At 44.2% G+C, this 19,002-nt stretch overlaps 1 protein-coding gene and 1 long non-coding RNA gene across 4 annotated transcripts in view; one reads left to right on the forward strand and one right to left on the reverse strand.

Annotated features, from left to right (window-relative positions):
- FAM184B (family with sequence similarity 184 member B) overlaps positions 1 to 19,002 on the forward strand; it is a 320,510-nt gene that overhangs the window by 239,309 nt on the left and 62,199 nt on the right. For both annotated transcript variants that reach the window (XM_069202207.1, XM_069202213.1), the window contains 2 exons: positions 120 to 221; positions 9,075 to 9,277. In XM_069202207.1, the coding sequence (XP_069058308.1) occupies positions 120 to 221; positions 9,075 to 9,277 (305 nt within the window). The remainder of the gene's footprint in view (positions 1 to 119; positions 222 to 9,074; positions 9,278 to 19,002) is intronic.
- The window catches only part of LOC138248563 (uncharacterized), a 327,877-nt gene that overhangs the window by 91,110 nt on the left and 217,765 nt on the right, over positions 1 to 19,002 (reverse strand). The window lies entirely within an intron of this gene.

The following is a 19,002-nucleotide window of genomic DNA, read 5'->3' on the forward strand; positions in this document are numbered from 1 at the left end:
ACTTTATTCTTTTAGCATTAATCCAAATCAAATAGCAACATATATGTTTGTTTGCAAAGACAATATAACTCAAACTGTTTTTTAAATGTGACTCACCCTCAGCCATTTTGTCTTTTTAGGAGGAACGAAAACTTAAGCATGCAGTTCCAAGTGGTGAAGCTCACCGCAATCGATCTTATTCTTTCAGCCCTAACCCAGGAAACCTGACTCCAACCATGAAGGTAATTATCACTCAGGGGCGGCTCCTCTGCAATGGCGAAAGAGAGTCACCCCACTGCTAAGAGCCAGCAGCTGAAATATAAAATAATATTTAATTATCGTTTTATTTTTCACCTGCTGGCTGAGCCAGCTTATGCAGGAAGGGGCGGGCTGGGCCATGGGATGGGGGAGCGGTGGAGTGTGTTGCACAGCCGGCTTGGAGAAACAGTACAGATTCCAGTTCACTGTCTGAGTGGCAGATCAAGCCACTCAGACCAATCCTGATGCTGCTCTCATGCTAGGTATAGCAGGAGAGCAGCACCAGGATTGCATGGGGGAGCCTGTGCTGGTGTCCCAGGGACTGCTGGGACACCAACACCATGGGGAGAGGAGCGAGCCGGCCAGTGGCAGACAGGTAAGCAGGTACGTTTTTTAAAAAATGATTTTATTCATTCATTCGTTCTAATTAAAAATAAAAAAGGCATCTACTATGACACTAAACTTTTATACCACCACAAGTTTATGAAGATCCAAGGCAGAGACAGCACCTAGACTCATTTAGAAAAATATAATTACCTGCTTCTCTGGAGGGTTTCTGTATCTAAATGTAGGAGTTAATAGGGAAGGATAGTTTCCCTGATACAGACCATTAAAGCAACATGTGACATCACTCCACATTAGTTTGTGCAGTTTAGACTGTCACCTCGATCATGTAGACTGTTAAGGTACACATGTAAAAATTCTTCTGGAAGTCATGCTGTGAATGTTATGTTGCATCTCTCCATGCTTGTTGGTTTAGAATTGTCTGAAGTTAGGTGAAGTTGAGACCTTCAACATAATCTCTGTCTAAGCTCAAATTAGTGGGCAAATTGACACTATTTCAGGTAAACATTGCCTTTACTGAGTTAACTCTTGTTTACAGGTTATATGCTGACAAATGTAAGCCTCACTTTGCTTCATGTAATGCACTGCACATCAGTCTTTGGTGCTTTAAGTGTCTCATCACAAGCATAGATTGGAGATGTTTATCTTTGGAAGATGATAGAAAAAATGCCTGTATGAAGTTTAAGATGAGACTCTTGCATCTGCATAAAATATAATGAATTTGAGATTGAGATTTGTTTACCAGTCAAGCAAGATGGGTTACACAGCAGACAATTCAAATGGAAATAGCAATGTGCTATTCTTTAGACATACATGTGATATGACATCAGCTATTGTACAATGGGGATGTTTGCCATCTTAGAACTGGTAGTGATGATTATAACTGCTAGAATTCTGAGTGTGCTGACTAGTTACTGGCAATTATGAATGCACTAGCGGGGGGAATAGCTATGTTGTGTTGTTAATATAATGGAGGACAATCAGCCATGTGCATCAGACGGACTCAGTAGGGGTTTCATTGGCACCTTCCAGCTCTTACGTTGATGAACATTGAATGTGTGAGATTAGTAGAGGGGAGGGCTTGGAATAGTGATCATTGCTTTCTGCTTTAATCCTAACTATACTCATCCACCAACCCTTTTGACTATGACTGGCATGAGAAGGCCTAACAGAAAAATCTAGTTTCTGGAAATTTGATAGTAAAATATACAAGAGTGAAGTTCCGGCATGGTCTCTCTTGTCCTGTCATTTAGTGGCAACGTGGCCCGCCATCCATGGATGAATTCTTTCAGATGTGCAGAAAGTGTATTGTCTGTCTTATTTGTATGTCATTTATCCTCACATTTGGGAGATACAGAGGAACATGTGATTCAACCTGTACTGATGGTGGCAAGTGGAGCCTTCAGCGGATTTCGATTACTTATGCTTTGTTGAACTGATTAAGAGTGTGAATAACCTGTGGAGTTTGTATTCAAACTTTGGATTGTCAAGTATAAAGAACTTTATTGGAACTCTTTGTATGTACACTCTTATCTTTCATATCTCATTTGTTCTACTACCCGGTATATTTCAATTGTTCTTCAAGATTATCATGTTGGTCATTATTTGTTTTGGCAAGGCAAATGTAATCCTCTTTGGAATTTTGTGAACATCGGTCTTTCAGTCAGAGAATAGGAGCACGGAAAGTCTATCACACATTAGTAGATTTCATAGGATGTGCTGATATTGAAATTGTGTGATTTGTCAGATTTTCCTTTGGTCCTGGGGTTAATATTTGCAAAGAGAGAGGCTTTTCTAGTCAACTTCATTCTGATAATGGGTCTCAGGTTTAGTACCCTTGAGAGCCACAGGCACATTGAAAACATATGGATACCTAATATCCTCACACTTCTGTGATCCCTTTGTGGGCTGATCTTTGCCACAGCTATGCCTCTGTGGGATGGGCGATGGAGGGAAATATTCTTTTTGTGAACATTTTTAAAACTACCATATTCTGCACGACCTTTTGACCAGTAAGTAGTTCATGGAAAGTGGGTCCTTCTACTCACTCATAGATTCCTACTTCTGAGCAGATGTGGAAAAATATATATTTTTTCCCTATGGTCCTGGTGTTGGTGTGTGTTATGGACAACAAGGAACACAAATCAGCAGTTCTGCTCAACTTTCTTTTTAAAATTGGTGCATACAATGCATCCAGTAGAGTCTGTGAGCACCTAAATCTCACTGAAAATATATATATACTTTGGTACTCTTAAATGAGAAAAGACCACGGAATAACTTGTATGGTTTGGCTTTTGATCTGGCCATGATCCTGTGCAAGAAAGACTGACTGGAAGTATCATCTGTTGGGAATATTTGCTAAACTTTTATTTACCTTGCATTTCTGACACAGTCTCATGGCCAGCCAATTAGAGTGAGGTGGTTCTGCCACCAACTACTGGATGTGGAAAATATATGATTTTTTATATGTATCTCCTTGTCCAGAAGTGGTCTGATGCCACTTGACAGTTGATCCGTACCAGCTTTTCTTCTCCACTTCCTTTTAAAAATGGCCATTTGCACTGCATCTGGTTTCGCACGTGAATTCACTGCACATCACACTAGTATTGTATCCCTACCATGAGAAAACATTGGGAAACATATATGCATATTGTAATTTGACACAAGCATCCTTCTGTGTGGTGGAGAAGGAAGTGAAATGGCATGTTTTGGAGGATATACAAAGATTTGGGAATCGCATTTTGCATCCTGCTTCCAAGCCAACCAATTAGAGTTGGGCAGTTCTATCCCCAGTTAGCTACGTTTGTTAGGGTATAGATGGTAAAAATGCCAGCATGACTTTGATGTTTGCCTGCAGCCAGGAGTTGATATCTTCCATTATGCTCCAAACCAATATTTCCACTTGGGCTTCACTGTGCACAAACCAAACCGATTCCAAACCTTATACATGCATCATATCATCCACTTCGGAGATCCAAAGAATTTGATAGATGAGTTGATCTTTGATCCAGCAATGGAGTGGCTGAAGTAAAAAATATTTTTGGGTAGTGGTGAAAACGAGGACTTTTTGCACCTAGCCAGCCAATCAAAGGTGTCTTTCAAGTAGCACTAGATATCTAGAATGTGCAAATTGTTAACAGATTTCATTTAGATATATACCTTTTTTATGTTCTGAGTTTAAATGGGAAAAGATATTTTATGCAAACCATTTTGATTTTTCCAGCCATTCGGGTTCTGTGAGGCACGTCTTCCCTTAGCACTAGAGAGCTTATAGTGTGCAGCGATGTAAACTCTATAGAGGTGGTAAGTTTCCTTATGTTCCAGTGGTAGATATGCAAGTGGGATGAGAGATATTAGCCTTCCACTGAGATTCCTTGTGGAGTGCGGATGATGAAAATACATTATTTTGATATGGTTTCATAACTTTCGGGGGTTGACTTCTCCAAAGAATAAGAGTAGAATCAAACTAGCATTTATGCTCGACCTCCTTGAAAAACCATACGTTACGTCTGTGTTTGTGAGCACCCCAAACTCAATAAGAACCCATGCATGCATGGTATCCCCCACACTCAGGAGACCCTAAAGAATCAGCATGTTTCGCCACCTTCCACATCGACGTGTTTTTGCTGTAAGGATAGAACAGAAATACCAACTTCTTTCAATTTCCTAGAAAATAAAAACAAGTTACACTATCAGCAAGGTTTACTACACAAACAATGAGGACGAGCGAGATATGCTTCCCAACAATAAATTGCAAACTGTGAATAAAATTGGGACATTGTATGTTTGTCTGCTCTCCTGGGTCTGTTTCTAACGAGGAGTGCACAAAAACGAGTGATTCTGCCTTAATTTACTGAATCACAAAAATATCACAAGTGTGTGTGCAGAGGACAATCCCTATAAAACCAGTGCTTAATTTGTTAATAAAAAAGTGTCGGTGCCCAAAGCCCTCCTCATCAACATGCGGCTGCTGCAATTAAATGTGCGAACACGGAATACTAAAGCAGAGTAATTCTGAAGCCATCTCGGGCCTCTTCAATCCTTTAAAGCCACTCCCTGCCCCTTCAGCTCACTCTTGCAGCTTTCTGCTTTCTTCCATTGTGACACTTCTGTTTTTCTGTTCCTCCGTCTTTCCCATATGAGTCTTTTACTCGCAGTAAATGCTTGAGTAAGAAAACTAAGCGCCGGCCCTCAGAAATAAGTGCCGGTGCTCCGCACCGGAATCAAGAAGCACAAATTAAGCACTGATAAAAACATGCATATACTTATTATTACCAGAAATTCGGGACAATATTTTCTTCTATAGCATCCTAAAATGTATGTGTTTGAAAAATGCAAAAAATGCGTTCTGCAAATTTGAGAAAATATAAGAAAATCTTCAAGTATCCTTTCAGCGTGTTAACATATATTCATGTGGAATCTTCGCTGATAAATAGTTCTGAATGTAATTGAGCAGAACTGAAGAGATTTAATGCAGAAGAAGGCAGATATAGGAAATATATAACAACTTATTAGCGATGTTTTTAAACGCGGGGCAGAGCATTGTGCATACACTGTGTAATTAGACATAATATAACATTTGGCCAAGGCCAGCTGCTGCTTTGTCGCCTAGCGACCCAATAAAAGTGTGTCCTTCATTCTTTTGTCCATCTTAAAAAATCCATATCCTTCCATGAAAATATTGACACAGGGGTGAACGCATGCGTCATATTATGCACAACAGTATGTAGTCAGGCTGCTAAAGTTGCAGACCTCTGTTCACAGTGGCTCAAGTCGTACATAGGTTTCACATATAGATGAAACCTTTCACTACACTGCTTGTCAAATAGGATACAGGCTTGTACCTGGCCCTATGAATGAGACATTTCCCTATCAGAGCACAGCAAAGAAGCAGGTTTGGGCAAAGAGTTCCATGATGAAATAAAAGCTACAACCATGGCAAGGATACTGAGTCAAAAATTACCAGAATTATGGATGTGATCACAGAACTGCACAACCTTTATCAGCATGTTTTCCTTTATGGATCTGCCAGTCAATGACTGTAATGGATTCTGGTTCAAGGCATCATTCCCTAAGTATTACCAGAGAACACTCGTTTCATGTTTGAAGTGCACAATGAGCCCCTATGATGTTGCCTTGTGGTAGACCTAGCACGAGAATTGAGGGCCAACCAGGTTAGGATATTCTGGGGCCGCACGGGGACACCAAAAAGTGGCCTTGTGATGTCATGCTAACGATGCTCTCCTCATCCCTTGACAGTGACCATCAGCTGGGACGCTGTCTCTTCCTCGTTATGACGTGGCCCTCGGGCTAACAAGTACCTCACATTCAGTCAGTCACTTGGAGCAAAATTAAGATGGTTCCCATTTTAAGGACTGTGAACTTGCCCACGCTGCTCTGGTGCTATACTTGTGCATCGAGGGGAAGCTAGTGTGCACCAGTTCATAGTCAGAAGGTGCAGCTCACAGTAGGTGAAAATCAGAAAGGGAAAGCACCAACAACTTTTTGATAGAAAGCACAAGTCATCTAATAGAACTGTGGTCGTCAAATAGTGGTTGGTAGCAAATCAAGATTGTGCGAGAGAAACATCAGTGTCAGAGAAAGTGCCAACCTCGAGCAAAGTACCATGTGCTTTATGGATCACTAAGGCATGGCAGTACGACAAAGTATTGTTCAACATCATTATCATAATTTGCAGTAAAACTTGACACGTTGTGCTAATTCGTTAACTACACCGCACACTACCGAAAACTGTGAGGGGTGAGCAACTCAGCAGCAATTGCTCCTTGGTTTAAGGGCTTGGGATGTAGCCTGTACAGTATAGACAATAACCCTTTTATTAGCAGTAACTCAGCTTCAGTATTGTGTTACTGGATTATTAAAGGCAGTGTCTCACACTGTGGCAGTGTACCACGTGTTGTAAAGTCTTATAGTACCGTAGTGTACACCTGCATTTGAATGTGAACACCTCGCTGGCTGCAATCCCGTGCAGCGAGCAAGAAACTAGCATTATCGGTGCCCAAGTTTTGTCCTTTAAAGGCAGTATGGAATCTGTCGGCCAGAAAGTACAAAAAATACCAAAATATTTCAGTTTCTGCCGGACTTCACTTTGCATGTATTGCTATGGTTTGTACAAATGCCACAGAGTAAGAAAGAGTACTGTTCTTACTGGCTCCGCCCGTTGTGGGTCTCTTCTGGGGACCGTCAGGGCCTTTGCCATGATGGTACTTACTTAACCAGAAAAAGTGAATGTTAAGTGATCACATAACAAGATAAAAATATCTTTAATATTTTATTCTTGCCATCTATTTCAGCATTTGCAGAACAGGTTTGGGGACAAAACAAAGAACTAGGGAAATATGTTGAGTATATTATGATAAAGAATGATTGCATGCTTGTTACACACAAAACCGGGAAAACTTAGTGTAAAGGTAGGCTCTGCAGTTCCTGGTATCTCGATCTACTCTAATGACATGTCGGTTTATTTAAGCCAGCCCACAGTGGGTGCACGTGCATCCTATCAATGAAATCAAGCCAAATTTAGTTCAGTATTAACTGCCTCTTGTATTCACCACTGTGCTCTCCTGGTGTACAGCAGCTGTCTTTCAATTTCAGATTACAGCTTTCTACAGTAAGTAATCTCACGAATTCATTTAAGCCTGTCCTCTCTCCTTTACAAATTCTGTGACAGGCATACAGTTGTTGTGCTTGCCATTGGATTTAAGCTGGCCTGGCTGGTGAGGGGTGATACCCAGAAACCGGTCCCAGGATGCTTGTTTCCAGTCCAGGAAGGATCTGGCCTGGTGGTTTGAGCTGGACTGTGCCAATGGCGAGTAGGGTCAAGGCTGATTTGCAAATGGCTGGGCCCAAACTGGTGAGGCGTGGTGAGCAAAAAAAACAATGGATTAAACCCAGAATGTTTGCATTGTTTAGCATTCTGTCCATCATCTGTTCTTTTTACTTCAGTTTGCCCTTAATCTGGGAAATGGCACTGAGGCAGAAGCTTATGAGTCAGTCAAATAAGGTAATGCTTTATAATGTCATAGTTGACCTGTTGCATAACAGATTTTGGAGAAAGAGAAAAACCGTTGGAAGGATGCATTGTAATTAGGGCATGAAAGGGAGATGCCACTAGAAACAGCAGTGCCCAGGCACTCCTGCCTTTACAAATCATGGCCACCGCAGGCTATTGCCTTCCAGCTAGACAAATGGCGTAGCATACCAGCATTCATACAGATGGTAAAGAGACCACTACTGGTGAAATATCGTATTGCATTTTTCAACTTGAGCAGGTGCTTGCTGATTACTATAGTTTGGGGACAAATAAACGTTGAGGATTAGCTGCAATAGGAATGTTTCAGTTGAGAAGTTCTGATTTCTACTTATGTTGATGACAACTACTTTTATGGCAAATAAATGTATGGTAGGTACTAGGACCCTCCTTAAGAGTACAGTTGTAATTCTGATTCGAGCAGAAACTGGAATTTCCACCTGAACTGAAATAACATGTACAGTGGGAAGGAGCGGCTTGCAGGGCTTTGAAGGGGCGGGGAGGTGAGGCTCGTGCTGGGCATGGGGAGATTTAATTCATTTTAAAAAAATACACTTACCTTCACTCACTGCCACCACCACACCACTCCTCTCCTGCAGGCACAGGCTTCCCAGCCTGCCCTGCGGCCAATCCTGACGCTGCTCAGAGCAGCGTTAGGATTGGTTGGGAGCGCCCAGGCAGACTGGGAACATGTGCCTGCCCTCTCCAGCCCGGCAACACAGTGCTGGGCTGGAGAGAGCACCGAGTGCATGTGTGCTTGGCCGGCCTGAGACAGACGTACAAACATACATGTGCACTAAGGGGAGTGCTCCGTTCACTCCCCTCCATGGCTGCCATCCCCAATGCCCCACGCCATTTACTACAAAACGATAATAAACACAGTTTATCATCATTCTGTAGTAAAAGGTTTGCAGCAGCAGCTGCTGGCTGGGGGGTGGGGGTGACTCCGCCACTGCCTGTGGAAAAGCTTCACCTGCTGGGAAATAATGTAGCGCAAGGTCGGTAGGAAAGAGGCCTGGAATGGGAAAAAAATCTGCAGCAACTGCTGCGCAAACACAGGTTTCCGAAGTTATTCTCCATTGGAAAATGCTGCTAATGATGCCGCAGTTCCGCAGCAGAATTATCTTACTCATGGTACCAGTAATACCCTATGTGATCTTCCAGATTGTATTTATAATGATGGCTTAAAAGGGGAACCGAAAGAGTGAGGATTTAAGCAGCCTGCTTGAGAACTGCACGTTTCGCAGTTACAGCTACTGCACGTGATATTCAGCTCCTCTGTAGAGCACACCGTTAAAAAAAGGTTTTATAGGACTTTTAGGGAACCACGTACAATTTCTTGTTCATTTAAGTACTTTTTATGCTAAGTCAGGTGAGATAATTTCCCTGACCACCCTTTTCTTAGGAATACTTTATTAATCATAACTCTTCTTTGTGACAGAAAAAGAAAATCGACGAAGCGCCTCTCCGTGTTGTCAGTGTTCCAAACTTGGTATCTTATGAAAAGAGTTTCGCCAACTGTGATATAATTCAGAAAAAAAGCATCCGTCAAATAGTGAAATCTCCCAGTTTAGACCAGAGCCCAAGCCGTGGGCGCCCTTGTGAACAGCCATTAAAGCCTACGGACTCCACGCCTATAACCAGGTATATCATGGTTAAGATTGAATTGCATTAGATTCTGGTGCTGTACAACGGTCAGACATCGCAGTGCTACTTTGCCAAAAATAACGCAGAAATCTCAATTGTTCTTTCACACATTAACCAAACTACATTCTTATCTGGTTTTGTTGCAAAATATGTCTATCAAATATGTTTGTACTGCCATCTAGTCTGGTTGGGAAAGATCTGGAACAACGCGTCCCGAACCACACTTACGTTGTTCACGCAAGCAGAACAACGCTTGCCTGAACAACGCAGACCTTTTTCTCTGCCTTAAGCACTCATGTGCTCAACAACGCACATGCGTGGTTAAGGCAGAGAAAAAGAAAGATCCATCGGGAGATGACGTGGGCAGGTAAGTGGGGCTGGGGCAGGGTTGGAGAGTAGTTTTTAGGGGTGGGGCTGGGGGTGAAGGGGTTGGGGTGGTTAGGCTATCTTATGTTTTTTTAAGGGGTGGGGGGTCGGTCCTATGGTTTTTGGTGTGGGGGTGGTGTAGGGGGTTATTTTGTTTTTAGGGGCGGGGTGGGGGGTTGGGGTAATTTTGTATTTAATGCAGGGCGGGGCGGGTTTTAGGGGTGGGGGATTAAGATAATTTTGTATTTAGGGCGAGTGGGGGTGTTGGGTTTTTAGAGGCAGTGGTGGGGGGTTTGGTGAATTTTGTATTCAGGGCAGGCAGGGGGTCGGGTTTTTAGGGGCAGGGGTGGGATGTTCAGGGTAATTTTGTTCTTAGAGGTTCAGTAGTTTTATTTTTGGGGTGGGGGTCGGTTTTAGGGCTCAGGGTGGGTGGAGGGTTACCGGGGTAGTTATGGTTTTAGGGGCGGGGGAGTGCTGTAATTTTGTTTTTAGGGGTTGGATTGTTTTATTTTTGGGGGTGGGGTCAGTTTTAGGACACAGGGTTGGTAGGGGTATCGTGGGTGGGGTCGGTTTTAGGGCTCAGGGTGGGTGGGGATATTGGGGTAGTTTTTAAGGTCGGGGTACTTCTGTTTTTAGGGTGGGGAGTTGCATGTGACAGCCACGCATGCCGTTCCAATGTATGCTTTTACTAGGCAATCTTTGTAAAGGCATGGTGGTAAAGGCATGCGTGGAAACAACACGGTCGTTGTTCCGACCGCGTTGTTGAGGCATGCGTGGTTCCATCATACAACCAGTCTGGTCTCTTTTCTTTCATGACTTCACCTATAGACTTGTCCGCAGTCCTAAACTTTTTTCCACTCAACTCTACATCCCATTCTGACAGCACTCGACTCCATACTGTACAATTCCATTTGATTATCACGCTTCACCATCCTCTCACTTCTGCCTATCCACTTCTCTTAAAGCACCCGTATTTTCTCTCCCAAACACTTCTTCTTGTCTCGTGACACCTCCTCAAAGGACTGTCTGTCTTGCCCTAAATCGTTTTATGGGCTGGCTTGAAAGCACAGCGACAATTATTTAAGCATCACTAGAGAAGTGCTTTGGCCCCACCCACATGTTGGGGCTCAGGTTTACATATTTTGATTGGCCAGAAGTAGTGTGCTTCCACAAAAAAGTGCTTACTCTCCAAGCAGCTGTGATCACTTTGTTCATTATCTAGCTGCCTATGCTTGAATTTTCAGTGTTACACTAATGACACTGGAATGCTATTAAAGTGTCTTAAATAACCAGATGATATATGTTGTTTTACTCTGGTAGCAGCTCCAATGAGAGGATAGCAGTCATTAACCAACATGATGTTTAGGTCTGGCTTGACAGTGCAACTTTCACCTGACCTTTTAATCTCCACTAGTGTTATTCTACAGTTCTTTCTTTCCACACAAGTACATATCTATTCATATGCTATTTACTTGCAATGCCTCACATCACCAATTAGCATTCCTTTAAAGCCAGACCTATTGGCATTGCCAATGCTCGTCTACTCTCCTATTCATTTCTGTTTGCCCCTACTGAATAGCCTGTTCTCTAAACCTCTTACGTCTGTGTTTTTTTCCACTCAACCATCCAATGTACTTAACCTCGTCCTGGCTTGTGGCCACTCTTCTCTCTATCCCTTCCCACTTCCCAATTCACCTCCAGTCTGCTACTTGTGTCACTCTTCCCTCCACCCTATTAATTTGTTCCTACTATTGATTGTTATCCAGTTATTCATGAAACCCTCCCCACTTTTGTCCTCTCACACTACCTGTTTTGCACCTGCCATTGCTACACTTCCATCTCCTACTGTTTTTGACCACCTCTCCCTCCAGCATTCCCCGGCGTTCTTCTAGTCACATATGCTATGATTTACAATCATATGTGACTCTTCTCACGGACTCTTTCCTATCATGTTTTCTCCCTTTATGTTTTATTTTGAAACATTTGTCTACAGTAGCCACAGGCGCGTGTTAAAGGAAGGGGAGCAATGGAGGCGTGGCCAAGTGAAGGTTTGAGGAATATAAGAGAGGGATTGGAATCAATTGAGGGAAAAAACATAAAGAAGGATAAAACGTGCCACCATCACGCAGAGGGATTTTGTTTAGAGGGAAATAGGTCTAACTGCTTCTGGATTGCATGAAGCAGTGAAAGAAAGATGAGTTAGGAAACCATATGTTTTATAACTGCCACATAGACATCAAGGAGAATGGAACGAGGTGCAGCATGCCTAGGAGAAATGAGAAGGATGAGGGAAGGAGGCTTGACATCCATGAGACAGAAGTGATGGGAATAAGAAAGATGTGCAGATGCTCCTTGTTGAGAAGCGATGAAGGGTGAGCAGAGTTGGAGATCGCTTGTATTATCTGAGGGATATACAGCACCCCCATGGAGGAGTAAATACTGCAAGTAAAGAGAGGGACAGTGGAAACATGGAAATGGGTAGACATGAAAGAAGAGCAAATATGCATGGCCAACTGGGATGAACTTGAGGAAACGTGCAGCACAAACAGACAAGAGAGAAGAGGGGAAAAGAGAAGCACGTGTGGGAAGAAACTAAAAAGGTAAAGTTGGAACTATTCATCTGAGCCATACGAGACAGCAGGTAAAGGTGTGCGGGGAATAGAAGAGTGTGACCAGGAAGACTGGTGCCTGCAGCCCTGGTGCAGGTGAAGGAGGGGACACAGCTACCACAAGGGAGCAGAAGGGGATTGCTAGGATGGCAAACTAGGATCCATGAGCAAGCACCATCGTAGTGATCGGATTTACAACCTACTTTAAATCATCTTAGGTTTGTTAAAATGCTCTGGGGCATATTTATACTCCGTTTGCGCCGAATTTGCGTCGTTTTTTTCGACGCAAATTCGACGCAAAACTAACTCCATATTTATACTTTGGCGTTAGACGCGTATAGCGCCAAAGTTCATGGAGTTAGCGTCATTTTTTTGCGTGAACACCTTCCTTGCGTTAATGAGATGCAAGGTAGGCGTTCCCGTCTTAAAAAATGACTCCCAGGCATGTGCGTGGTATTTATACTCCCGGGCAAAAATGACGCCCGGGAGTGGGCGGGTCTAAAAAACCTGCATTAGCGCCGGATTTTAACGCCTGGGTCAGGGCAGGCGTTAAGGGACCTGTGGGCTCAGAATGAGCCCAGAGGTGCCCTCCCCTGCCCCCAGGACACCCCCTGCCACCCTTGCCCACCCCAGGAGGACACCCAAGGATGGAGGGACCCATCCCAGGCAAGAAAAGGTAAGTTGTGGTAAGTATTTCTTTAATTTTTTTTTGTGGCATAGGGGGGCCTGATTTGACCCCCCCTACATGCCACTACGCCCAATGACCATGCCCAGGGGACAGAAGTCCCCTGGGCATGGCCATTGGGCAAGGGGGCATGACTCCTGTCTTTGCTAAGACAGGAGTCATGTTAATGGCGTCTGGGCGCCCCAAAAAAATGGCGCAAATCGGGTTAAGACGAATTTTTTGCCTCAGCCTGACTTGCCCCATTTTGGGACGCCCAAACGCCATTTTTCCCTACGCCGGCGCTGCCTGGTGTACGTCGTTTTTTTTCACGCACACCTGGCAGCGCCGGTCGGCTAACGCCGGCTAACGCCATTCAATAAATACGGCGCCCGCATGGCGCTTCAGAATGGCGTTAGCCGGCGCTAATTTTTTTGGCGCAAAACTGCGTTAGCGCAGTTTTGCGTCAAAAAGTATAAATATGGCCCTCTGTTCGTTAAGTGAACATAAACTCATGGTGCTGCACCCTCGGCCCCATGGTCTCGAGGCGCTGAGCTGCGGGCCTCCTTTTCTGACGCAGCACACTCCTTTGGGAACTGATCCCTGGGCCGCTTCTAGTCGTGAATGTAGGGATTTTAGTGATTGTAGCCTACCTTCGCCAAAAGTGAAAGGAGAGGCCCCAGCTTTGAGGCTCCAGAGAACCAATGTAGATAGGGACTCTGGAATACCCACTTAGAGGCGGCTTAAGCTTAAAAAGTTGGCAGTATAGTTGCTAAAACAGTTGGAACTGCAGTGCTTAATTTGAAGAAAAAAAATAAGTGCCAGGGCCCTCACACAGAGTCCACTGTAGCTTGCACCACCTTTGCCCTATCAGCGCTGCCAATGACAGCACAAACACAACTACTACCCCTCACCCTCCTGCAAGTGTGAAGAATATTCCAGGCCACCCAACGCCATAACAGATTGGGCAGCAGGTTTTAGTCATTTTGAATGTGTATTGAATTATTAACCAAGTGTTGCTGTGCTTATCTCTAAATTTGACAAACAGCGCCACCATGTGGCAGGCTGTCATATAGGTGTTGGCGATGAGGTGCCGGTATCAAGCACCGGAAACCACAAGTACAAATTAAGCACCACTTTCAGGAACGCATGTTACCTGCTTCCACGAACCTGGTGCCATGGCTGAGCACTCCCAGCACTGAAGGAGTCATTTGGTCAGCTAGCTGATGGGCATGTCGGCCTTTACATCAGCTGAGTCACTTTTATACCTTCTTCTGTTGTCCTGCACTTGTTATCAAGCAACCAAGGGTTTTGGATGCTTTTAAACTACTGAGCAAAAACACTTGCTGGCATTCAGTGGTCTGTTTTTTCTTGCAAATCAATCATTTGCAAATCCTGGATTGTTAAACTTTTTACTGATTAGTGACTGCTCAATACTATTAGTGAGTGGGATTAGGTTGGGGTAAATGTTACTGCACCATTTACCTCTGTGGTCAGATTCTGCTCACTTGACTCACATCAGGGATGTTTCTCCACCCTCACCGTCAGGAGTTGTACTCAAAGAGATGTGTTCTTTTATCAAAAAAATATTTATATGGCTGCCTATTTTGCACAAGGACGCCTATTCCAAATAGAGTGCCTTGTTTCCAAGTTGCTATTGAATGTGTTGAATACAATGGATGTCTTTGTCAATGGTATGTTTTTGAATAATTACAATACCCAGATTTCAAAGAATGTCACTCAGTCTTTGTTGTCTGTGTAATCTATAGTGTAGTTAAGGATATATCAAATATGCACGCAGTGCATGAATTTACTTCCACCTATATCAATAAATAAATGATGCTGCTTGACAATGTGAAACTTTCTTAAAGAGGCACTGCATAAGAAATGTGCGGAGGTGGTTTTGTCATGGTTTACAGGAGTTTACAAAAAGAAAAATGTCGTTTCTTTAAAATGTTTTTTTTTCTGCATTTCTACATTTTCACGCCAAGTCACGTCAATTTATTCAGCTGCATTAACAATCATACAAGTGTGAAAACAAAACATACAAGCGAAACTGTGTAATAAAAAGCATAGTATAAACGAAAACAACAACTATTCCATAATTGTTCAGATACTAAAATAAAGACGACAACAGTTAATTTTTCCACAATCAATATCTCTCCCTAGTCCGAAACCAGCATTTGAAGTAATTTAGCTCAGCAAACACAACTCAGCGTTAATAATTGCTGTACAAAGGAGAAAGTGACATTGTTGGTACTAGTGTTAAAACTACATAATAAAGGTGGTAAGAAAACGTTTCCTATTAATTGTGTAGAGTCTACAAAAAAGGATAAAATGCAGTGTGCTCTGTTTAGATCTACCATCACATGGATATATGAGGAAGGACAAAAACGCGCGCGCCTTGAGTGAGGAACACCACTAAAAAGTGCACAAGATGAAAACGTAACCTCATAAGAAGAAATCTGTTCTGTTCATTTGAGACAGTTTGGAGATAAGCCACAGGAACAATAGTGTTCCAGTGAAGTGAGCCTGCTTCCCTCACCTGCAATTCAGCCCTGTGCACATTTAAAGCACTTTTTAAATTACAGGCCTTTTACCAAGTCAGGTGATAAGTGTGGAGAATTCTCTGGTTTTGAGAACAGTTCTAGGACCCCTAGCTGAGTAAAATTTCCTTTAATGTGTGTCAGCCATGGTATTCTCATGACATTGTCTAAAGTAAGACAATCCAATAAAATTGCTTTAGTGGTAGGCAATAAATTCTGGAGAGACAAAAAAGAAAAACTCTCCTGCCAACTCCTGGACCTTGAATGCATCCACAGATGTATAGGGGGTCCTTGGATATGGCGCGAATTGGAGGCTACCTGCAAAAAATTGGCAGGCATTGACTTAGACAGGGTAGAGTATGCAGCCCTTCGCCTGTGACACTCCTATATTGGCGGAGTTAGATGCGCTGCCTTTTAACCATTAAGCTATGGAAGCAGCGACAGGCCGCATGTGTCTCGTCCATCCTCACAGCAGACGGCTCAGAAGCTACTGGCGATGCCCGAATAGCTTCAGGCTTTGGTGATTTTTATAAAGACATGTACGCTCAGCAGGACTTGCCTGAGGATGGCGCTAGACTGTATCTCAGAGAGGCCCAAATGTCTAATTTAATACCAACAGAGGCATTTAGATAGCTCTATCCGAATTGAGCAGGTGATCTCTATCATCGTCAAACAGAAGCTACTCAAATCGCCAAGACCAGACGGGTTTCCTGTCCAGTTTTACAAAACCTTCTGCACAGCTCTTGCTTCACTCGCTTTTCAATTCTATTAAAGATCCGGCCTCATCCCGCTGTCGATGAGGCTGCGGTGGTGGTTATTCCAAACCAGGTAAAGATTCACACCTCTGCGCTTCAAATAGGCCGATATCTCTCTTAAATGGTGACGTTAAGCTTTTGACAGGCATCCTGGCAGCCCGCCTAGCCCTCTCCTCCCGTCTCTCATCGCGCCAGATCAGGCAAGCTTTGTCCTCCATCGCCAATGTAGTGATAATACCAAAAGGATCATGCACCTGATCGATAAGGCACAACGCTCACCCCCAGAATGAATGCTGTTGCCGGTGGACGTGTAGGAGTTCGACCGAGTCCACTGGCCGTATCTTGCAGCCACACTTGATAATTTTGGACTGGGTGAGCGTTTTGGTATGTGGGTTTGGAGTAGTTACGGATGGCCGGAGGCACAGGTCAGAGTGAACGGGCAGTCGTCAACTCTGTTCCCGATCTGCCAAGGCATATGCCATGGATGCCCGCTCTCTCCTCTGCTTTTTGCACTTTATTTGCAGCCTTTTGCCCAGAGAATCCATGATCACCCTGAAATAACTGGGATCCCTTTTGTGGGGGAAGAGCATGCGACCTGTATGTATGCCGATGATGTTTTGATGGCTCTGGAGAATCCTCTCTCTTCACTCTCGGCCTTCCTTCAGAAATCACAAATCCCATGCTCTTAACCTCTCCCTCACATCAGATACCCAACAGGCCCTGTCTTGCAGCTATCCGAAACAATGGGCATTATCCACCGTTCACTACCTCGGAATGCAAGTTGCTACTACTCGCCTCCCTTTAACTACAAAACGTTGCATCACTGGATCAAAACTGACCTGGCCAGATGGATACTGTTAGAAATGGGGTCTTTGGTTGACAGTCAGGTTACCCACTGTTCAAGCAAGGACCCTCACTCTAGTCAGGGTAAAAGAGAATCACCATCAGCTAACCCCTGCTTACCCCCTTGGTACCTTGGCAGAGCAGTAGGCTTAACCTCAGAGTTCTAGGTGTAAAGTATTTGTACCAACACACACAGTAACTTAATGAAAAACACTACAAAATGACACAACACCAGTTTAGAAGAATAGGAAATATTTATCTAAACAAAACAAGACCAAAACGACAAAAATCCAACATACACAAGTCAAGTTATGAATTTTTAAAGATTAAACTCAAAAATAGCGCTTAGAAACAAAAATGCTTCGATGAGATGTTAACACAGCGTCGTGACGGAGTCGTTCCCAACAAGCCGACACCAGCGGCGCCGGACACGGAGTCGTGTAGACCCCCAAGTACAGTACCTTTGGTGAAGAGTGAAAACAAGCCGATGCGCAAAGTCGGGAATCGCGGCGTCTGTGCGAAACGTTGAATCCGTGCACTTGGAGCGGCGTCGGTCACGACATGGTGCGGCGACTTCCACGGAGTTGCAGACTTCAGCGGGGCTGCTGCGGCGTCGGGCCTGCGAAGAGCGTCGCGTTCCTGCGAAGGTCACGGTGTCAGGTGCAGGCGGCGTTACCGGATTCAGCAGCGGCGTCGGTCCAAAGTCGTCCGAAGTCGATTTCCTTGGATTTCCACCAGCTTTCCTTTCAAGGGCCCAGGGACTGGATAGGGCACCACTTGTCAGAGCAGGAGTCTCTCCAGAGATTCCAGGTGCTGGCAGAGAGAAGTCTTTGCTGTCCCTGAGACTTCAAACAACAGGAGGCAAGCTCTAAATCAAGCCCTTGGAGATTTCTTCACAAGATGGAAGGCACACAAAGTCCAGTCTTTGCCCTCTTACTCTGGCAGAAGCAGCACTGCAGGAAAGCTCCACAAAGCACAGTCACAGGCAGGGCAGCACTTCTTCCTCAGCTATCAGCTCTTCTCCAGGCAGAGGTTCCTCTTGGTTCCAGAAGTGTTTCTCCAGTCTGTAGATTTGGGTGCCCTTCTTATACCCATTTTAGTCTTTGAAGTCACCTTTCTTCAAAGGGGACTCACACCTACTTCTGAAATCCTGCCTTGCCCAGGCAAGGCCTCAGACACACACCAGGGGGTTGGAGCCGGCATTGTCAGAGGCAGGCACAGTCCTTTCAGATGAGAGTGACCACTCCACCCCTCCCTCCTAGCAGAGATGGCTAATCAGGAAATGCAGGTTACACCCCAGCTCCCTTTGTGTCACTGTCTAGTGTGAGGTGAAAAACAACCCAACTGTCAAACTGACCCAGACATGGAATCCACAAACACGGCAGAGTCACAGAATGGTTTAAGCAAGAAAATGCTCACTTTCTAAAAGTGGCATTTTCAAAAGCACAATCTTAAAATCAACTTTACTAAAAGATGTATTTTTAAATTGGGAGTTCAGGGACCCCAAACTCCACATGCCCATCTACTCTCTAGGGGAATCTACACTTTAATCATATTTAAAGGTAGCCCCCATATTATCCTATGAGAGAGACAGGCCTTGCAACAGTGAAAAACGAAGTTGGCAGTATTTCACTGTCAGGACATATAAACCACATTACTATATGTCCTACCTTATCCATACACTGCACCCTGCCCTTGGGGCTACCTAGGGCCTACCTTAGGGGTGCTTTACATTTAAGAAAAGGGAAGGTTTAGGCCTGGCAAGTGGGTACACTTGCCAAGTCGAATTTACAGTGTAAAAATACACACACAGACCCTGCAGCGGCAGGTCTGAGACATGATTACAGAGCTACTCGTGTGGGTGGCACAACCAGTGCTGCAGGCCCACTAGTAGCATTTGATTTACAGGCCCTTGCACCTCTAGTGCACCTTACTAGGGACT

The sequence above is a fragment of the Pleurodeles waltl genome, chromosome 1_2 (genome assembly GCF_031143425.1).
Source record: "Pleurodeles waltl isolate 20211129_DDA chromosome 1_2, aPleWal1.hap1.20221129, whole genome shotgun sequence".
In the NCBI taxonomy this organism is placed as follows: domain Eukaryota; kingdom Metazoa; phylum Chordata; class Amphibia; order Caudata; family Salamandridae; genus Pleurodeles; species Pleurodeles waltl.